Raw genomic sequence first — 21,798 nt, forward strand, 5'->3', positions numbered from 1 at the left:
ATTTATCCACATCCTCTTCAACACTTGTGATTGTCAGTCTTTTTGATATAGCCAATTTAGTGGCTATGCAGTGGTATCTCATTGTGGTTTTAATTTGTATTTCCTGGCTGAGCATGGTGGCTTAATCCTGTAATCCCAGCACTTTGGGAGGCCAAGGCAAGAGGATTCCCTGGACACAGAAGCTCAAGACCAGCCTGGGCAACTTGGCGAGATCTCGTCTCTACAATAAATAAAAAAATTAGCTAGGCGTGATAGCACGCACCTACAGTTCCAGCTACTCGGAAGGCTGAGGCGGAAGGATCACCGGAGCCCAGCAGATCAACACTGGGGTGGTCGTGAGTGTGCTACTGCACTCCAGCCTGGGCGACAGTGAGACACCAACTCAAAAAAAAAAATTGTATTTCCTGGGCCGGGCTCAGTGGCTCAGCCTGTAATCCCAGCACTTTGGGAGGCCGAGGCGAGAGGATTGCCTGAGCCCGCGGGTTCGAGACCCACCTGGGCAACTTGGCAAGACCTCATCTCCACAATTAAAAAAAAAAAAAAAAATTAGCCAGGCACGGTAGCGCATGCCTGTAGTTCCAGCAACTTGGAAAACTGAGGCAGAAGGATCACCAGAGCCCAGCAGGTCAAGGCTGCTGTGTCCAGGAGCATGCCACTGCCCTCCAGCCTGGGTGACAGAGTGAGACTCCAACTCAGAAAAAAACTGTATTTCCCTAATGGCTAATGATGTTGAGTATTTTTATACACACATTGGCCATTCCTATGTCTGTTTTGGTGAAATGTTTATTCAAATCTTCTGCCCATTTTTAAACTGGATTATGTGTCCTATTATTGAGTTGTAAGAGTTCTCTCTATATTTTGGATCTAAGTCTCTTATTGTTTAGACAATTGCAAATATTTTTCAGAATAACAAATAAAATTAATATTTCAGAAAAATCCTACTAAACTGACATAACAAAAAAAGTAACCATAAATAAAAACCAGTAACAAAGAAAAAAATTTATTAACCCCAAAAGTTACCTAACCTTGACCAACGCAAGTCCTAACTTGGAATTAAAACATTAATAATTTCAGGCCAGGCGCAGTGGCTCAGCCTGTAATCTCAGCACTTTGGGAGGTCAAGACGAGAGGACTGCCTGAGCCTGGGCAACTTGATGAGACCTCATCTCTACAATAAATCACAGAAAAACTAGCCAGGCATGGTGGCATGCATCTGTAGCTCCAGCTACTTGGAAGGCTGAGGTGGAAGGATCGTGGCTACGGTGGCTGTGAGTGTGCCACTGCACTCCATCCTGGGTGACAAGAGTGAGACTCCAACTCAAAAAAATAATAACAATTTCAGCCAGGCGCAGTGGTTCACACCTGTAATCCCAACACTTTGGAAGGCTTAGGCAAGAGGATTGCCTGAGCCCAGAGGCGCAAAACCAACTTGGGAAACTTGGCAAGACCTTGTCTCTAAAATAAATTAAAAAATTAGCCAGGCATGGTGGCACACGCCTGTGCCACCTGAGCCTAGCAGGTCAAGGCTGCAGTGGCTGTGAGTGTGCCATTGCACTCCAGCCTGGGCTACAGAGTGAGATTCCTACTAAATAATAATAATAATAATTTCAAAGTATACAAAAGATACCAAGTTCCTCAACGTGGTTTATGAGGCATATATTGTTCTAATGCTCACACCTGACCAGGGTAACACAGACACAAAAAAATCATGTTATCTTCACTCACAAATAGATGGCATAATATCACAATAATAAATCTTAATAATAAGTTTTAAAATCTCAGCATGTTTAACACAAACAGAAGGCTATAGGAAATACAATGACTATCAATAAGATAAGACTGTAAGAAGAATTCAAGGCTTAAATGAGAGAGAGGTGTTATGATGCTTACTACATCCACAGGAAAAACAGCACCATGATCTCAGTGAAACTGAGAAAGTCTACAGAATTCAATAATGGTTATGATTAAACTCTTTAAAAGGGTCTAAAAGGGGGAGACTGGAGTGAGACAGGGTCTCACTCTGTTGTCCAGGCTGCGGTACAGTGGCACTATCATGGCTTATTGCAGCTTGAACTTCCAGGCTCAAGTGATCCTCCTGCCTCAACCTCCCATGTAGCTGGGACTTCAGGTGTGTGCTATCACAACCGGCTAACTTTCCTGTTTTTTGTAGAGACAAGTTCTCACTTTGTTTCCCAGGCGGATCTTGAACTCCTGGCTTCAAGCGATCCTCTTGCCTCAGTCTCCCAAAATGCTGAGATTTCAGGCGTGAGTCATTGCGCCTGCCTCATTTTTTTAAATTGACGTATAATTTATATATTTTTAAATAATTACTATATAAAATGCTTCTTTTCCCCTTAAAAACAGAAATTAGGCAACTAATAACTTCATAGCGCTCTTACTTAACAAGTTTAAAAATGCTGACTAACCAGGCTCAGTGGCTCAGCCTGTAATCTGAGCCTTTGGGAGGCTGAGGTGAGTGGACTGCCTGAGCCCGTGGGTTCGAGACTCACCTGGGCAGGTGAGACCTCATCTCTACAATAAATTAAAAAAAAAAAAATTAGCCGGGTGTGGTAGCGTACACCTGTAGTTCCAGCTACTTGGAAGGCTGAGGCGGAAGGATCGCCAGAGCCCAGCAGGTCGAGGCTGCGGTGGCCGGAAGCGGCCACTGCACTCCAGTCTGGGCGACAGACTGAGACTCCAACTCAAAAAATAAAAATAAATAAAAATGCTGACTAGGGTCAGGTACAGTGGCTCACGCCTCTAAATCCTAGCACTTTGGGAGGCCAAGGGGAGAGGATTGCCTGAGCCCACGGGTTCGAGACCTAGGCAACTTGGCGAGACTTCATTTCTACAAAAAAAAAAAAAAAATTAGCTGGACATAGTGGTGCACGCCTATAGTTCCAGTTACTTGGAAGGCTGGATCACCTGAGACCAGCAGGTCGAAGCTACAGTGGCTATGAGGGTGCCACTGCACTCCAGCCTGGGTGACAGAGTAAGACTTTGACTCAAACATTTAAAATAAACAAATAAAATAAAAATGCTAACTAAAGTTACTCAAGGAAAAAATTAACCAAGATTGGTATCATTATTTGAAGATGTTAACAATATCTAAAAAGTTCAAGAATCTCAATTAGAAAATGATTAGCGTTAATAAGTTTAGAAAAAACTAAGAAATAAATTTTAAAAAGTCAACTGCATTATGTCAAAAAGAAAAATCAACAAAAACCAGATAATTCCTTTTCCAATAACAAAAAATCATTTATTGAAAGAGCATTACATTCACTTGTTTTTTGGTGTTTTTTTTTGAGTTGGAGTGGCCAGAATTATAGGCATGCGCTTCCCTGCCTGGCGGATTTTTTGATTTATTATAGAGATGAGGTCTCGCTGCCCAGGCGGGTCTTGAACCCGCGGGTTCAGGCAATCCACTCACCTCAGCCTCCCAAAGGCGTGGAATTACAGGCTGAGCCACCGAGCCCGGCTATATTCACTTGTTTTTAAAAATAAAATCAGGCCGGGCACGGTGACACACGCCTATAATCCCAGCACTTTGGGAGGTCAAGGTGAGAGGATTGCCTGAGCCCATGGGTTAGAGACCAGCCTGGGAAACATGATGAGACCTCATCTCTACAATAAATCAAGAAAAATTAGCCGGACATGGTGGCACGTGCCTATAGTTCCAGCTACTTGGAAGGCTGAGGTGGAAGGATCACCTGAGCCCAGCAGGCTGCGGTGGCTGTGAGCATGCCACTGCACTCCAGTCTGGGCAACGGAGTGAGATGCCGACTTAAATAAATAAATAAATAATAAAATCAAACAACTACAATTTTGAAAAATGAGAGAAAACGTCCCTGAAGAATATGTTCCAGAGTTTGACAAAGTGCTGGTTAAATTCATCTGGATAAATAAGTGGGCAAAATACCTTTTTTATTTTTAGCAGAAAATTTAGGGTACTATTAAAACACTTAAGATTCAGAGAAGGGCAGGGGAGGAAAGATCCCAACTCCATTCCTGAGGTGAGTTGAAAGATCTGAGCCAGGCCTCCATCCTAGGCCAGGCTCCTTCATTAAGCAGAAACAACCTAGAGATAAGAAAGTCTTGGTCTCCACTCCATAAGGAAATAGCCTTGACTGCTCACAAATAAATAGCTAGATTGTACTGGGGACTGGTTCCTGACGAGTCAGTAGAAAGATCAGTTGGTTCTCTCTTTAGTAGGTAGTAGCTTAGCATCCTTCTGGAGAAGATAGAGTAGTAGAGTCTGGGGCTAGAGACTGAGGGCCAACATCCTACAAATGTTATGTTTCTTACAGTAACACTCTTCCTTTTTTGCAACAGCAAGAAATCTGAAATCTAGAGGAGTCATTAAAAAACTCCTTCTGGCTGCAACCTGAAAGCATCTCCCAAAGCAGACTAGGGGTGGAGATTTTGACTCCAACTTCAGCGGGACTCTTCTTTGTTAGGGGAGCAACCAGAGAAGAAGCTGGTATTGCTGGCCAGAGCCCGTTTCCTTTTCTTCCCTGGAGCCTTATTTTCTTGGGATTCTGCTGCTACATGTTTCAACTCTGAGATGTCAAAGGAGGAAGGAGCCGGAGCAATCTTCTTTAACAGAATATGTTCTACATCACACATCTCTTTCAGGAGTTTGCTATTGGGAGTAGCACAAACTGCGTTGAAAAAGCTCAAGCCTGGGGTCACCTCTGTGGGATCCTCTAGTTTGAAGGAGCCTTCAGAATCCTGGGTCCATTCAAGGTTGCCCAAGCTATCCTTGCCTTGCTGGCGGTTCCGACACTTTGTGGGGTCACAGCTACAGTCCAGGTCACAGTCTGACTTTTGCTTTCTGCACCCACACTGTTTGTTCCTACACCAGCCTTTGCAGGAGCACCCTTGGATGTTCTTCCTGGACACTTTGATTAATTTTGTTGGCTTCCATTCCTCATCATCCCCATCATCATCATCATGCTCATTCACAGAATGCTCTGAACAATATTTTAGATCCTCGATGTCCATGGTTTGCTCCAGGAACTTTTCTTTAACACGAGGAGGTTTTGGCTTAGGTGGGATATATTCAAAAGAAGAGTCTGGAGATAGAAGGGTATCCTTAGGAAGATGTTTCTGTCTGCTGACTACTTGGAGGAGGGTCAGTTTCTGCTTGATAGTTTCATTCTCCCGGAGAAGCTGCTGATTCTGCTCACATACTTCTCGCATCTTCTCAAGTTCTTCATCTTGACACTTCAGTGTATTTAGCAGCTGCTGTTTCTTTTCACTGACTGACTCCTCCAACTGCTTCTCTGCCATTTGGCTTTGTTGCAGTTGGCTGAGAAGGTACAGCACCTTCTCTTGGTGCTGTTGCTGCACTCTGACCAGCTCAGCTTGTAATTCTGTCTCCATCTCAGCAAAATGATTTTGTTCCTCAAACAACATCTTCTGCATGTCAGCACAGCTGGCCTTGCTCTGTTTCAGGTTGCTTTCAAGTTTGCTGACCTGTATTTTGGAGGAGACCAGCTCTCCAATTAAATATTTCAGGGCATATTTGGCTTCCAGAATGGTAGCAATGTTCTCCCAGTGTTGTCTTGGCCTGTCTTCACTTTCTGCATCTAGCAGCTTCTGTTGTAGATCAGCAATCTGAGCACTCCTGAGTTCCATTTCGGTCTCTAGGCTTTCAATCTGCTTTGTAATAGAATCCTCTGACTCCAAAGCTTGACCACACACTTCAGCAAGCGAGAATGTGCGCCTCCGGAGTTTAGGAGGTAGATTCTCCCCAGATTCCTTTTTTTCTTTAAGTTGAGCCAAATCTTGAGCCAGAATCTTTCTATCTTCAAGAAGGTCATTCAGATGGCGTTTGGCTTCCTCAGTACTGACCATAACCTCAATTTCATTTCCAAGCCAATTCTTCACTCGTGCTGCAGTGCCTTCCATTCCACGGCTCTGAGTATCTTTCCGTTTATCTGCAACCTCCCGCTGTTTCTGGAGAGCATCCTTGAGACGCTTGTTGGCAGCTGCTGCCTCCTCAGTTTTATGTCTAAGCACATTGGACTGTTTTTGGAAGTTTTTTTCAATTTTGAGCAGCTCATATTTCTTCTTTCGGTCCCGTTCTTTTAATTGTATTACTTCTTTGTCTTTTTGTTTCTTCCACTGTCTAAACTTCTCAGCATTCTCTTTCATCTGACGCATTAACTGTACCCGCTGGTTTTTCATCATCTGTATCTCCTGGCTCAGTTTGGAGACAGTATGCTCTGTGGATTCCTTCAGTTTCAGAAGTTTGGACTGTTCATTCAGTTTCTTCTTCAGATCAGCTATTTGACTCTCCAGTTCCTGGAGACGTTTACGACAGCGTTCACTCAACTTGGCTTGGGTGACATCCTTCCTTGCTGTCTGAAGTTCAAGAACTAATTCTTCCTTTTCCTTTTGCAGATTGATAACTTCTAATTCTAGATTTTTTATGTTATCCTGGTATCGGAACTGAATGGGTTGTAGTTGACTGTCATTCTGAGTCATCTTCCTAGCTAGGGCCTCTTTCAGTGCCAGGGCTTTATTCAACTCAGCAAGCTCCTTAGACATCTGAGCTTGATGAAGAGCATGCTGAGTGGTGAAAACATCAGAAGACCTGCTCATCCCTGGACTGGTTTCCACTTGAGCTTCTGGTTCCACTGCAGTATCAATGGCTGCAGTCATGCAAGCAACAGTTTCATCCGATAACTGGGCAATCAGTTGTTGCAGGTTACAAACTATCTCTACATTTTCTTTTAATTCCTGGTCTTCCAAAGTCTCCACTAGCTTTTGAAGATCCAGTTTGCAGGCTGCATGCTGCCTGAGCTCTTCTAGTTTGGCGTTCAGTTTTTCATTTGCTTGCTCTGTCAAAATGATCCTCTCCAACATCTGGGCTGTCTGACCAGTGGCCTCACTCAGACCATGACTTAATTTTTCATTCTCCTCTACCAAGGACTGATTCTCCTCCAGCAGGGATTGCAGATTCTCTGATGGTTCCATATTTATAGATCTAGGCAGGGTACCTCCATGGGCCTGTAGCAACAATACCTGTAGCTGTTGTACCTGCTGCTTTAGATGATTAAGTTCAGTTGTCTGGGGATCAATATTAACAATAGGCTTGTTCTTGATCTTTCTTGCTCTGTCAGCATAGCGAAGGGTATTTAATGTTTCCTCTAGATTGGAGTCAGCAGGACTCACACAGGCTATCATAAGAGTATGGCTATTACCTCCTAGAGAATCTTGAAGTAGTCGGGTCAACTTGGAATCCCTGTAGGGCACAAAGCCACCCTTTTTGTCATCTCCAAGGGCACTGATTACATTTCCCAAGCATAGGAGCCCTCGATTAATATTAATACCCTCTTTTAGACGATCTCCTTCCGCCTTGGTTTTCTTCTGCCTTTCTGATCCAGCAAGGTCTACGAGATGCAGCTTGGAGCGAAAGCTGCTATTCTTGTCATTTTTCTTTCTTTGCTCTATAGAGATTGTAAAGATGGCATGAGATCGGGATGACTGGGAGTTCATAGCTGTGGAGGCCACAGTCCTACAGTTGTTGCCCTGCTCCAAACAGGAAAAAGTATCCAGGGCAACCAAAACGGTCTTCTCAGTGAGTCCTACAATCTTTATGCCTTCTTTAGGATCCTCCCGTATATGTATTTGAGGGGCTTTCTCACGAGATGAGCATAGAAGATCCAAAATTTCTTCATTGTAAATCTCTAAGTAAGACACTTTGAGAGTAAATTCAAAGTCATTTTTCGTATTAATTTCTTTGAAGAGCATTTGTATTACCCTAGGAATGACCCCAACTGTTGGTTCATTCTCATGCTCTGCAGTGTACGCACCTCCCATTGAATAGGTTTTTCCAGAGCCAGTCTGCCCGTAGGCAAGGACTGTTGCATTATATCCTTTAAATACGCCTTTTATGAGTGGTGCCACTGCTGTATTGAAGACTTCTTCCTGTTCAGTAGAAGAGTCAAACACAAAATCGTAGGTAAAGGATTTATCAGTACCAACCACCACCTGAGGCTCCCCAGGCACGAAGGAAAGGCACATCTGGCAGCCCTCACTAATCTCTTTGGGGACCAGAGGGCGACAACGCAGTGCCACTCTTACAGGAATTCCCTTCACCTCTTTCCTCATGATCCCGCCTCAGCATCGCCTCAAACTATACATCCCTTCCCAGTTCTTCCCTGCCTCGCGTCGGCGGGTCCCAACTGGAGCTTTAACCGCCAAGTTTCACATCGGTCCCGGAGACGCCAACCAATTGGAGCGCAGACAGCCTGCGGGCCGGAGCGCGCCAATGGCGCGCGCAGGGAAGGGGCAAAACCCATTTTTAAAAAAACTCCTGATAGGACACATACATACACTAACCTTTTTTTTTTTTTTTTTTGAGTCAGACCCACTCTGTCACCCAGATTGGAGTGCAGTGGCACGCTCACAGCCACCACAGCCTCGACTTGCTGGGCTCAGGCCATCCTTCTGCCTCAGACTTCCAAGTAGCTAGAACGACAGGTACACGCCACTATTCCCAGCTAATTCTTTTGATGTATTGTAGAGATGAGGTCTTGCCAAGTTGCCCAGACTGGCCTTGAACACCAGGGCTCAGGTAACACTAACCTTTTTTTTTTATAATTAATTAATTTTTTTTTTTTTTCAGTTGGAGTCTCACTCTGTCGCCCAGACTGGAGGGCAGTGGCCGCTCCCGGCCACCGCAGCCTCGACCTGCTGGGCTCCGGCGATCCTTCCGCCTCAGCCTTCCGAGTAGCAGGAATTACAGGCGTGCGCTACCACGCCCGGCTGATTTTTTTATTTATTGTAGAGATGCGGTCTCGATGCCCAAGCGGGTCTCGAACCAGCGGGCTCAGGCAATCCACTCACCTCAGCCTCCCAAAGGCACGGGATTACAGGCTGAGCCACCGAGCCCAGCCACCCTTTATTTTTAAAAAAAATTTTTTTTTGAGTTGGAGTCTCACTCTGTCGCCCAGACTGGAGTGCAGTGGCCGCTCCCGGCCACCGCAGCCTCAACCTGCTGGGCTCCAGCGATCCTTCCTCCTCAGCCTTCAGAGTTGCCGGAATTACAGGCACGCGCTACCATGCCTGGCTGATTTTTGATTTATTGTAGAGATGAGGTCTCGCTGCCCAGGCGGGTCTCGAATCCACGGGCTCAGGCAATCCACTCACCACAGTCTCCCAAATGTGTGAGATTACAGGCTGAGCCACCGAGCCCAGCAAAACACTAACCTTTTAATACCTCATACAAGACAGATTTTAGAACGACTCAATTTTATTTATTTATTTTGTGACTAGAAATCTCACTCTATCGCCCAGGCTGGTGTGCAGTGGCACACTCACAGCCACTGCAGCCTTGACCTGCTGGGCTCAGTTGATCCTTCCACCTTAGCCTTCCAAGTAGCTGGAACTACAGGCACGCGCCACCATGCGTGGCTAATTTTTTAATTTATTGTAGAAAAAAGATCTCACCAAGTTGCCCAGGCTGGTCTGAGAGACTCATTTTACGAATTTCATATATAAGCAAATCAGAACTACTTAAACAAAATGGACATCACTTTTCAGTAAATACTGTTGACAGCCTCGAGCGGTAGCTCATGCCTATAATCCTAGCACTTTGGGAGGCCGAGGTGAGAGGATTGCCTGAGTTCACGGGTTCAAGATCAGCCTGGGCAACTGGTCTCGAATAAATTTTAAATGAGTCAAAGTGTTATGCATATCTTAAAAATTATTTTATACTGGAAAACAAAGAATAACAATTTCATTTCAGTAAGAAATAAAAGTACATTTCTGAGTCCTGAAGAACTAAACCAACATCACAGACAAAATAGGAACATTACAAAATCTTTTTTTTTTTTTGAGTTAGTCACTCTGTTGCCCAGGCTGGAGTGCAGTGGTACGCTCATGACTACCACAGCCTCGACCTGCTGGGCTCAGGGAGTCCTTCCACCTCAGCCTTCCAAGTTGCTGGAACTACAGGCAGGTGCCACCATGCCCAGCTAATTTTTTTCATTTATTGTAGAAATGAGGTCTTACCAGCTCAGGCTGGTCTTGAACCCCTAGACTCAGGCAATCCTCTCACCTCGGCCTCCCAAAGTGCTGGAATTTATAGCCACTGTGCCTGGCTGGAAGGTCTTGTTAAAAAAGCATTGCTTAGCCGCGCTCGGTGGCTCAGCCTGTAATCCCGCGCCTTTGGGAGGCTGAGGTGAGTGGATTGCCTGAGCCCGGGGGTTTAAGACCCGCCTGGGCGGTCGAGACCTCATCTCTACAATAAATCCAAAAATTAGCCGGGCGTGGTAGCGCACACCTGTAGTTCCAGCCACTTGGAAGGCTGAGGCGGAAGGATCGCCGGAGCCCAGCAGGTCGAGGCTGCGGTGGCCAGGAGCAGCCACTGCACTCCAGGCTGAGCGACAGAGTGAGACTCCAACTCAAAAAAACAAAACAAAAAAGCATTGCCTCCGTAAATTCTTCCCTTATTTTCTGTTCCCCCAACCGAAAAGAAAAAGATAAAACTGAAGGGGAAAGAATTGCTCTTCCCTATGAACATCAGCATCACATTACTTGAATCATCTTTATAGCCCTCATCACATCATTTACGATCCTGTTTCTATGCCTCATTAGATTGCAGCAGATGCCTTCAGGATTTGTATCTTTACGACTTCTTTTATAAAACAAGTCTTCTAAAAATACTTCTTGAGCAGCCATAAAAAAGAATGAAATCAGACCCCTTGCAGCAACACGGATGGAACTGGAGATCATCATCCTAAGTATACTGACTCAGAAACAGAAAACCAAACATTGCATGTTCTCTCTCATATGCGGGAGCTAAACAGTTACAAAGACGAAAATAATAGACACCGGGGACCCCGATAAGAGGGGAGGGAGGAGGGAGTTCAGAAACTACCTACGGGATACAATGTTTGCTCTCAGGGTAATGGGCCACCTGAGATCCAATCCCCACCACTACATAATATGTCCATGTAAAAAACATGCATGTGCACCCCCTAAACCTAAAATAAAAAGTAAAAATAAACTAAAATCCTCAAATAAATAATAAAAATGTCTTGAACGAATACATATCTAAACATAAAACAAATGTTTCTGAAGACAGAATATTTTTTAAAAACCAAAATGTAGAAAAATATAACTAAATAAAGAATTATCAATCTTACTTTCCAAAATACTATGAAAGTTAATAAAAGAAGGTTGACAACAGGTTTTAACTGATGAGTGTGTGCCAAGGCAAGGAACAGATTCTGTACACATGGGAAAAGGGAGAGAAAACGACATCCTGGTCATTAAAGAAATATCCACATTAGGCCAGGCGCAGTGGCTCACGCTTGTGTTCCCAGCACTTTGGGTGGCAGAGGCGAGAGGACTGCCTAAAGCCACAGGTTCAAGACCAGCCCGGACAACATGGAGAGACCCCCATCTCTACAAAAAAAAATTTTTTTTTAATTAGCTGGGCGTGGTGGCACATGCCTGTAGTTCCAGTTACTTGGAAGTCTGAAGCAGGATTGCCTGAGTCCAGCAGGTTGAGGCTGCGGTGGCCATAGGCATGCCACTGCACTGCACACTGAGTGATACAGTGAGACTCCATCCAAAACAACAAAAAAAGAAATATCTATTTTCAACAATTTTGCACCAACTATTACATTAATTTAAAAAATTAAGCCGGGCTCGGTGGCTCAGCCTGTAATCCCACGCCTTTGGGAGGCTGAGGTGAGTGGATTGCCTGATCCCACGGATTTGAGACCCGCCTGGGCAGCAAGACCTCATCTCTACAATAAATCAAAAAATCAGCTGGGCGTGGTAGCGCATGCCTGTAATTCTGGCTACTCGGAAGGCTGAGGCGGAAGGATCGCCGGAGCCCAGCAGGTCGAGGCTGCGGTGGCCGGGAGCGGCCACTGCACTCCAGTCTGGGCGACAGAGTGAGACTCCAACTCAAAAAAAAATAAATAAATAAATAAAAAGTTAGTTAAACCCAAAGTTGGGCTGGACATGATGGCTCACACCTGTAATCCCAGCATTTTGGGAGCCAAAGGCGAGAAGATTGCTTGAGTCCAGGGGTTCGAGACCAGCCTGGACAACTTGGTGAGACCTTGTCTCTACAATAAATCAAAAAATTAGCCGGGCTTGGTGGTGCATACTACTTGGAAGGCTGAGATGGAAAGATCACCTGAGCCCAACAAGTGGAGGCTGCAGTGGCCGTGAGCTTGCCACTGTATTGCAGCCTGGGCGACAGAGTAAGACTCCTACTCAAAAAAAAAAAAAAAACAAAGATGGTGGAGGAACATCTATGTACCGCTGTTAAATGGCTCCATTATTCTAAAGGGCAACCTGATACTAGGCAAGGATCTGTTCATGTTGTCATCTAGCAATTCCACTTGGAGTAGATACTGATGTCTCAGCTCTCCTCACTTTTCATGGCCCCCTTCTCTGCTGTATTTATAGCACTTATCATGCTCTCTTTAACTCTCTCTATATATATCACTTGTCAATTTTGTTAACTGCCTGTCTCTTCCACTAGAATATCAGTTCCATATGCTCTATGAGTGACTGTTTTGTCAATGTTCTGTGGAAACAAGAACTTGTCCCCACCCCTGATAGGTATAATACGTAAAAGTCATTAACAGTATAATTTTTTTTTTTTTGAGTTGGAGTCTCACTCTGTCGCCCAGACTGCAGCGCGGTGGCCGCTCCCAGCCACCGCATCCTCGACCTGCTGGCCTCCGGCGATCCTTCCGCCTCAGCCTTCCAAGTAGCCGGAATTATAGGCATGCGCTACCACGCCCGGGTGATTTTTTTTTTTTTTAATTTATTGTAGAGATGAGGTCTCGCTGCCCAGGCGGGTCTCAAACCCACGGGCTCAGGCAATCCACTCACCTCAGCCTCCCAAAGGTGCGGGATTACAGGCTGAGCCACCGAGCCCAGCTAACAGTATAATTGATAGCTATAAAAACCAGAACCTACATGCCCAGAGAATAGCTAAGCAAATTAACATATAATGACACCATAAAACACTGACTAGCTATTAAACACAAAACATTTAGTGAAAACATTAATCTAAGAAATGTGATAGCAACATTCATATCATGTAAAAATTGGTGTCACACCCATTCAGAATTGCAACTAAAATGAAGCCTGCATAAAATATTAATAAAATAATCACTAGATTTTAAAATAATTACTTGCTCTTAAGTTACTTCCACTCATAATTTTTTTTTTAAAGTTTGAAAACAGTTTACTAGCAAGAAAAAGAGAAGGAAAAGGGAAGACTCATGGCAGAAAGACCTGCCATGGGCAAGTTTCTCAAAGTAAGATTGCCCCACTCATAATTTTTTTTTTTTTTGAGTTGGAGTCTCACTCTGTTGCCCAAGCTGAAGTGCAGTGGCACACTCACGGCCACCACAGCCTCGACCTGCTGGGCTTAGGTATCCCTTCCACCTCAGCCTTCTAAGCAGCTGGAACTACAGGCATGCACCACCATGCCTGGCTAATTTTTTGATTTATTGTAGAGATGAGGTCTCACCAAGTTTCCCAGGCTGGTCTCGAACCTGTGGGCTCAGGCAGTCCTCTCACCTTGGCCTCCCAAAGTGCTAGGATAATAGGCATGAGCCACCACGCCTGGCCTTATTTTTTGTTAGCATCTCACTCTGTCATTCAGGCTGGAGTATAGTGGCATGATCATGGCTCACTGCAGCCTTGACCTCCTGGGCTCAGGTGATCCTTCTGCCTTAGCCTCCCAAATAGCTGAGACTACATGTGCATGCCAATGTACCTGTTTCATTTTTTATATTTTTATTTTTGTAGAGACAAAGTCTCTCTATGTTGTCCAGGCTGGTCTTGAACTCCTGGGCTCAAGCAATCCTCCTACTTCAGCCTCCCAAAATTCTGGAATAACAGGTGTGAGCCATTGCACCTGGCCAACTTTCTTTCTTTCTTTCTTGGAATTGGCGCCTCATTCTGTTGCCCAGGCTGGAGTGCACTGGCACACTCACAGCCAGTGCAATCTCAACCTGCTGGGCTCAGGTCATCTTTCTACCTCAGCCTTCCAGTTGCCTCAGTCTTCCAGTTGCCAGTTTCAAATGGTCTATCAGGTCTATAGTATTTTGAGAATAAAAGCAGCTATTTTGTCAGTGGGTTATCCTGTACAATAGTCAATATCATCTAAAGAGAGGAGTGATAAATTTTTCCCGAAGACTAAAAATGTAAAAGATCTAAAACTAAACAACAGATATGAAAGCTCCTCAGTATACAGCAAAATACTGTCATTTTTTTCATTTTATTTGTTTTAAAGATAAAATTAATTGTGGTATAATTTACATTTAAAAAATACAAGCCAGGCATGGTGGCTCAAGCCTTTAATCCCAGCACTTTGGGGGACTGAGGTGAGAAGATTGCCTGAGCCCACGAGTTCGAGACCAGCCTGGGAATCATGGTAAGACCTCGTCTCTACAATAAATCAAAAAATTAGCCGGGCATGGTAGCACATGCCTGTAGTTCCGACTACTTGGAAGGCTGAGGCAGAAGGATGACCAGAGCCCAGCAGGTCAACGCTGGGGTGGCTGTGACCATGCCCCTGTACTCTAGCCTGGGCGAAGGAGTGAGACTCTAACTAAAAAAAAAAAAAAAAAATGCAACCAGGCTGGGTGTGGTGGCTCATGCTGAGAGGATTGCCTGAGCCCATGGGTTCGAGACCAGCCTGGGTAACTTGACGAGATCTCATCTCTACAATAAATCAAAAAATTAGCTGGGCATTGTGGCACATGCCTGTAGTTCCAGCTACTTGGAAGGCTGAGGCTGAGGCTGAAGGAACACCTGAGCCTAGCAGGTTGAGGCTGCAGTGGCCGTGAGCGTGGGCAACTGTACTCCAGCCTGGGCAACAAAGTAAGACTCCAACTCAATAAAAAAAAAATGCAAGCCGGGCTCAGTGGCTCAGTCTGTAATCCCACGCTTTGGGAGGCTGAGGTGAGTGGATTGCCTGAGCCTGCGGTTTCGAGACCCGCGTGGGCAACTTGGTGAGACCTCATTTCTACAATAAATCAAAATATCAGCCGGGCATGGTAGCGCATGCCTGTAATTCCGGCTACTTGGAAGGCTGAGGCGGAAGGATTGCCGGAGCCCAGTAGGTTGAGGCTGCGGTAGCCGGGAGTGGCCACTGCTCTCCAGTCTGGGCGACAGAGTGAGACTCCAACTCAAAAAATAAAAAAATAAACAAAAACGCACCAATTTTGAGAGAATACTTCTGGTGTACTCTGAGGCACTTAATGGGACCACTTGTTATCTACAAGATGCTGGGGTAAGAGCTCACCTCTTGCACCATCACAGGTGAGGGAGGCACCAGGTCCTCACCTAGGCTCCATCCATCTGGCAGCAAGAACATCCCTTACTCCTCTCCCTAAGGCCATATGCACCTGTGCTCTACACAGAGCCTCATGTGACCAAGGTCCTGATGCCAGGCCCTTGAGGGTTAGTACACATTGGCATGTGGGCAAGGCATTGCAGAAACAGGAGAAGCCAAACATTTATACCTTTGGGTGAGGAGTTGGCCTCTGGTTTCCATGACTATCAGTCAGCAAAGTGTGAACTTTGGAGTCAGGCCCCATTACCTACAACCTGCTCTACAGCCTTTAGTGTGCTTCTAAGCTGGTTTCCTCACCGGATTTAAAGGGAAAGCACTTTTGCAGGACGAAGATGAAAATTAAAAGAGACAACCCACAGGAAGGCTTGATGTGGGAACTTACTTTATTTCACCCATAATCATCCTAGTTGTCACCCTGAATACCAGCTAACAGGGACTTTCTCTTGCCTGGCACATTTATACCTGCTCTGGCTCTTAAAGGCACAACAACCAAAAATGGGCAGTTAGGGTAAAATTTTACTTACACAAAGGTTCCAAAGGGCCCTTTTCACTGGGGTTCAACATCCAGCCTCTCTCAGCAGAGGCTGGATCATGGATCCCTCACTATGTTTTCTGAACAGGGCCCGGGGAGCAAAGGCATACTATTATCACACCATTCGACCCTTCCCAGGTCACCATGGAGTCGGCAGTCCAATCTGAAATACTACTACAAAGGCAAAAGACCCATTCCTGCTAGGTTGCTTTATCTTCTGCATCTGAAAGCTGAAAGCAGTACAAGGTAGTATCAGCTGCCCCTGAATCAGGTCATAGAACAGCAGGAGACATTCCTTTGGCAAAAAAAGACACGCTTTTGTCCTGTATCTTGTACTGGTACGTGAGGCTCCGATCCCGCTGGGCTGTGGGCTGCGATGGCCTCCTCCACAGGATCCTCAGCTACAGAGATGGAAAAGAATGAAAGAGTAGCAGTCTCCCCAAATATCCGAGCCCTGCCTTCCCTGTGTCCTTAAAGCTTGTTACCAGCTAACTAAAAATACAGACTTCCTCCTCTATTACAACAGTCATATTTGTTCATAACTGAAAATGTGGAAGAGAAAGAAAAATAAAAGGAAGTAAAAAGTCTTCCAGGGGAAAGCTGTTCAAGTATTTTTTTTTTTTTTGAGTTAGAGTCTCTATTGCTCACGCTGGAATGCAGTGGCACGCTCACGGCCACCACAGCCTCAACCTGCTGGGCTCAGGCGATCCTTCCGCCTCAGCCTTCCAAGTAGCTGGAACTATAGGCGTGTGCCAGCACAGTAGAGACAAGGTCTTGCCAAGTTGCCCAGGCTGGTTTTGAACCCCTGGGTTCAGTCAGTTCTCTTGGCTCCACCTCCCAAAGTGCTGGGATTACAGGCATGAGCTACTGTGCCCAGCTAAGTCTTTTTTATTTTTTTGAGTTGGAGTCTCACTCTGTTGCTGAGGCTAGAGTGCAGTGGCACGCTCACAGTCACCCCAGCATTGACCTGTTGAGCTCAGGTAATCTTTCTGCCTCAGTCTTCCAAGTAGCTGGAACGACAGATGAAAGCTACCATGCCCAGCTAACTTTTTTTATTCTTGTTGTAGAAATGAGGTCTCGCCAAGTTGCCCTGGCTTTTCTTGAACCCGTGGGCTCAGGCAGTCCCCTCACCTCAGTTTCCCAAAGTGCTGGGATTACAGGTTTGAGCCACCGTGCCTGGCCAAAGTCTTTATTTTAAAAGGAAGAGTGTGGGTCAGGTGCGGTGGCTCACGCCTATAATCCTAGTACTTTAGGAGGCTAAGGTGAGAGGACTACCTGAGCCCATGGATTCGAGACCAGCCTGGGCAACTTGGCGAGACTTCATCTGTACAATAAAAAAAAAATTAGCCGGGCATGGTGGTACGTGCCTGTAGTTCTAGCTACTTGGAAGGCTGAGGTGGAAGGATCATCTGAGCCTAGCAGGTCGAGGTTACACTGGCTGGGAGCATGCCACTGCCTTCCAGCCTGGGCGACAGTGTGACACTCCAACACAAAAAAAAAAAAAGAAAAGAAAAGAAAAGAAAAGAAAAAGGAACAGTGTGGACCTGAATAGACAAAGCCTGCTATAGTAATGCAGAGGAATTATGCTGATATTTGATAGCATGGCCCCTGCCTTCTACTCTAGACACTGTCTCCTTTTCAGGAGAATGCCACCTGGATCACAAATGGGACCACCATGGAAAATGGGCATGGGCCCCTGAGGCTAAGCACCATCTGGAGTAGGTCTCTGGCCTATAGTCACACAATTTCTGAGGTTTTCCCTCCACCTGAAGGAATGTCCCAACCAGACATTTCCTCAGACCTGATGCTCCCCTGTGCAGTCATAGACACAGAGGCAGACAGCCTGTTACCTGTGAGCCTCTGGCACCAGGCCCTACATACCTGCCCATGCACGTCTCTGCAGAAACCGGTAGCCAGGCCCTCAGCCCTCAGGATCAGGTGGCTCTGATGACTGAGGCCATTCAGCAGGATGTCGTTTTCTTCATCCTCAGCATCGTCACTATCATGCACAAGGACCACCATGTTTCCCTACATCAGATACAAAATTAAAACTTGTTCCTTACTGGAAGGGATCCCCAGGTTGGGAAACACCAGGCCCTAAGTGCCTCCAACACCCTAAATATCCTCTCACAGGTCACCCTCCCACACCTGCTATAACAGCCTCTTTCTGGGAAGGACCCTCTGGGCTCCAAAACCCTAATTCCAATCACATATTGGAGAGTTTGACCACCATATCCAGCCTGCACTTCCAGCTCAAACCATCTAAAAACAAGCTCATCCTAAACCTTTCTTTGTTTTTTGTTTGTGAGTCGGAGTCTCACTCTGTTGCCCAGGCTAGAGTGCAGTAGCATGCTCATGGCCACCGCAGCCTCAACCTGCTGGGCTCAGGCGATCCTTCCACCTCAGCCTTCCAAGTAACTGGAACTAACTACAGGCACATGCCACCATGCCTGGCTAATTTTTTTGATTTATTGTGGAGATGAGATCTCGCCCAGGTTAGTCTCAAACCCCTGGGCTCAGGCAATCCTCTTGCCTCTGCTTCCCAAAGTGCTGGGATTACAGGTGTGAGACACTGTGCCTGGCACCCTACAGTCTTTAAAATAAGTTCACTTTAGCCGGGCGCAATGGCTCATACCTGTAATCCAATCACTTTAGGAGGCAGAGACGAGAGGATTGCCTGGGCCCAGGGGCTCTAGACCAGCCTGGACAACTTGGAGAGACCTCATCTCTACAATAAATCAAAAAATTAGCCGGATGTGGTGGCACACCTGTGGTTCCAGCTACTTGAAAGACTGAGATGGAAGCATGGCAGGAGACCAGCAAGTCGAGGCTGCGGTGGCAATGAGCATGCCAATGCACTTCAGCCTGGGCTACAGAGTAAGATTCCAATTAAAAAATCATAATAATAAAATAAAGTAAAATTAGTTCACTCTTCTGAATTTAATGTTATTAAAAGTGTCACTATTGTATCAAGCACCAACTCATCTGGTCAACAATTCCTAAGCACTCACTGTATATCAGACCCCACAGTGGGGATAAAAGGCAAGAAATGTGGGCCCTGGAGACAGACAGATGCTAACAGCATGGGATGACAATGCCAGGAGAGAAGGAAGCATGGGGCATTGTAGGAGTGCCAAGGAAAGGCATCTGCTGAACCTGGAGGAGGTCAGGAGGCAGGCACATCTGAGCTAAGTCTTTTGTTTTGTTTTGTTTTGTTTTTTTGAGTTGGAGTCTCACTCTGTAACCCAGACTGGAGTGCAGTGGCCGCTCCCGGCCACCGCAGCCATGACCTGCTGGGCTCCAGAGATCCTTCCACCTCAGCCTTCCGAGTAGCTGGAACTACAGGCGCGCGCTACCACACCCAGTTCATTTTGATTTATTGTAGAGATGAGGTCTCGCCAAGTTGCCCAGGCGGGTCTGGAACCCGCCGTCTCAGGCAATCCACTCACTTCAGCCTCCCAACGGCGTGGGATTACAGGCTGAGCCACCGAGCCTGGCTTGAGCTGAGTCTTGAAGGGCAAGTAAAAGTTGGCCAAGCAGAAATGGAAGAGACCATCAACCCTGTCAAAAAGTGACAGCTTGAGCTGGGCATGGTGGCTCATGCCTGTAATCCCAGCACTTTGCGAGGCTGAGGTGGGAAGATTGCTTGAGCCTAGGAGTTCAAGACCAGCCTGCACAGCGCAGCAAAATCCTGTCTCTGTTACTTGGAAGGCTGAGATAGAAGGATCACCGGAGTCCAGCAGGTCGACGCTGGAGTGGCTGTGAGTGCGCCATAGCACTCCAGCCTGGGTGACAGAGTGAGACTCCAACTCAAAAAGAAAAAAAAAATTTAAAAATTAGCTGAGTATGGTGGCATACACCTATAATCCTAGCTACTTGGGAGGCTGAGGTGGGAGGAGCCCAGTAGTTTTGAGGTTGCAGCGAGCTATGAGTGTGGTACTGCACTCCAGCCTGGGTGACAGAGTGAGACCCTGACTCAAAGGAGAAGGGAGAAGGGAGGAGGAGGAAGAGGAGGAGGAGGAGGAAGAGGAGAAGAAGAAGAAAGCAGATACATGTGTTCTTTTTGGGCAAAGGACAAGAAGATATAATGAGTGTTATTAAATAAAAAAAGAATGGCTGGGTGCAGTGGCTCATGCCTGTAATCCCAGCACTTAGGTAGGAAGAGGCAGGAGGACTGCTTGAGTCCAAGAGTCAGAGACCAGCCTGGACTACATAGCAAGACCTCGTCTCTACAAAAAAATTTTAAAAATTAGCTGGGCATAGTGGCCTGTGTCTGAAGTCCTAGCTACTGAGAAGGCTGAGACAGAGGATCGCCTAAGCCTAGGAGGTCAAGGCTGTGGTGAGTCGTACTCGTGCCACTGCACACCAAGCATGGTGATTCATGCGTAGAGCCTCAGCCTACTCAGGAGGCTGGGACAGAAGTATCACTTGAGGCTAGGAGGTAGAGGATGCAGGGAGCCGGGATTGTACCACTCTAGCCTGGGCAACAGAGTAAGACCCTGTCTTTAAAAAAAAAAAAAAAAGCATCAAACGATGTGTATGGCGGGTTACCAGTAATGCGAATAAAAATGCAGGGAGATGAATTGCATAAAATATGTTCATAATTGCATAGATTTGCTAGAAGGATACACATTGGAGTGAGGGAGACAATGAGTACTTTGTGCTAAAGTATCCTTTAACACTGTCTCTTTTTTTTTTTTTTTGAGTTGAAGTCTCACTCTGTCACCCAGACTGGAGTGCAGTGGCCACACCCGGCCACTGCACCCTCGACCTGCTAGGCTCCGGCGATCCTTCCGCCTCAGCCTTCCGAGTAGCCGGAATTGCAGGCATGCGCTACCACGCCCGGCTGATTTTTTGATTTATTGTAGAGATGAGGTCTTGCTGCCCGGGCGGGTCTCGAACCCGCGGGCTCAGGCAATCCACTCACCTCAGCCTCCCAAAGGACGGGATTACAGGCTGAGCCACTGAGCCCAGCTTTCTTTTTCTTTTTTAAGTGCGAAAGCAGGATTCATTGAGAAGACAGAAAAGCTCCCACAGTAGGAGGGGACCTAAAGGAGTTAACCTCTTTTTTGTTTTTTTTTTTTAGTTGGAGTCTCACTCAGTCAACCTGGCTGGAGTGCAGTGGCATACTCACGGCCACCACAGCCTGGACCTGCTGGGCTCAAGTGATCCTTCCACCTCAATCCTCCAAGTAACTGGAACTACAGGTGCGTACCACCATGCACAGCTTATTTTTTGATTTACTGTAGAGATGAGGTCTCACCAAGTTGCTCAGGCTTGTCTCAAACCCCTGGGCTCAGGCAATCCTCTCACCTCCACCTCCCAAAGTGCTGGGATTACAGGCTTGAGCCACCATGCCCAGGCTTTTCTTCTTTTTTTAAAAAATAATGACCAAGTTTTACCTTTTAAACTAAAGGAAATATATATATTTTTAAATTGGAGTCTCACTCTGTTGCTCACAGCTACTGCAGCCTTGGCACGCTGGGCTCCGGCGATCTTTCACCTCAGCCTTCCAAGTAGCCGAAATTACAAGCACGCGCTACTACGCCCGGCTGATTTTTTGATTTATTGTAAAGATGAGGTTTCGCCAAGTTGCCCAGGTGGGTCTCGAACCCACAGGCTCAGGCAATTCACTCACCTGGGCCTCCCAAAGCGCGAGATTACAGGCTGAGCCACCGAGTCCGGCCCTAATTTTTTTTATTTATTGTAGAGATCAGGTCTTGCCAACTTGCCAGGGCTGGTCTTAAACCCCTGGGCTCAGGTAACTCTTTCACTTCTTACCTCCACCTCCCAAAATGCTGGGATTACAGGTGTGAGCCACCGTTACTGGTCTACACTTCACAATTTTTTTTTTTTTTTGAGCTGAAGTCTCACTCAGTCGCCCAGACTGGAGTGCAGTGGCCGCTCCCGG

The 21,798-nt window shown here is 46.2% G+C and overlaps 2 protein-coding genes across 4 annotated transcripts in view; both read right to left on the reverse strand.

Moving 5' to 3' along the window:
* Window positions 1-4,306: 4,306 nt before the first annotated feature.
* Window positions 4,307-21,536, reverse strand: LOC103273874 (chromosome-associated kinesin KIF4A). Its single transcript, XM_008071340.2, has 2 exons — window positions 21,526-21,536; window positions 4,307-8,171 (listed from the first exon to the last, which is right to left on the reverse strand). Exon 2 carries the CDS (start codon window positions 8,119-8,121, stop codon window positions 4,435-4,437), a length of 3,687 nt encoding a protein of 1,228 aa, XP_008069531.1. The 5' UTR covers window positions 8,122-8,171; window positions 21,526-21,536; the 3' UTR covers window positions 4,307-4,434.
* ELP6 (elongator acetyltransferase complex subunit 6) overlaps window positions 15,721-21,798 on the reverse strand; it is a 17,264-nt gene continuing 11,186 nt past the window's right edge. For all 3 annotated transcript variants that reach the window (XM_008071318.2, XM_008071317.1, XM_021719183.1), the window contains 2 exons: window positions 17,769-17,915; window positions 15,721-16,288 (listed from right to left, as the gene is read on the reverse strand). In XM_008071318.2, the coding sequence (XP_008069509.1) occupies window positions 16,160-16,288; window positions 17,769-17,915 (276 nt within the window). In that variant the 3' untranslated portion in view covers window positions 15,721-16,159. The remainder of the gene's footprint in view (window positions 16,289-17,768; window positions 17,916-21,798) is intronic.

The sequence above is a fragment of the Carlito syrichta genome, unplaced genomic scaffold, assembly GCF_000164805.1.
Source record: "Carlito syrichta isolate Samal-C Ts95f unplaced genomic scaffold, Tarsius_syrichta-2.0.1 Scaffold314290, whole genome shotgun sequence".
In the NCBI taxonomy this organism is placed as follows: Eukaryota; Metazoa; Chordata; class Mammalia; order Primates; family Tarsiidae; genus Carlito; species Carlito syrichta.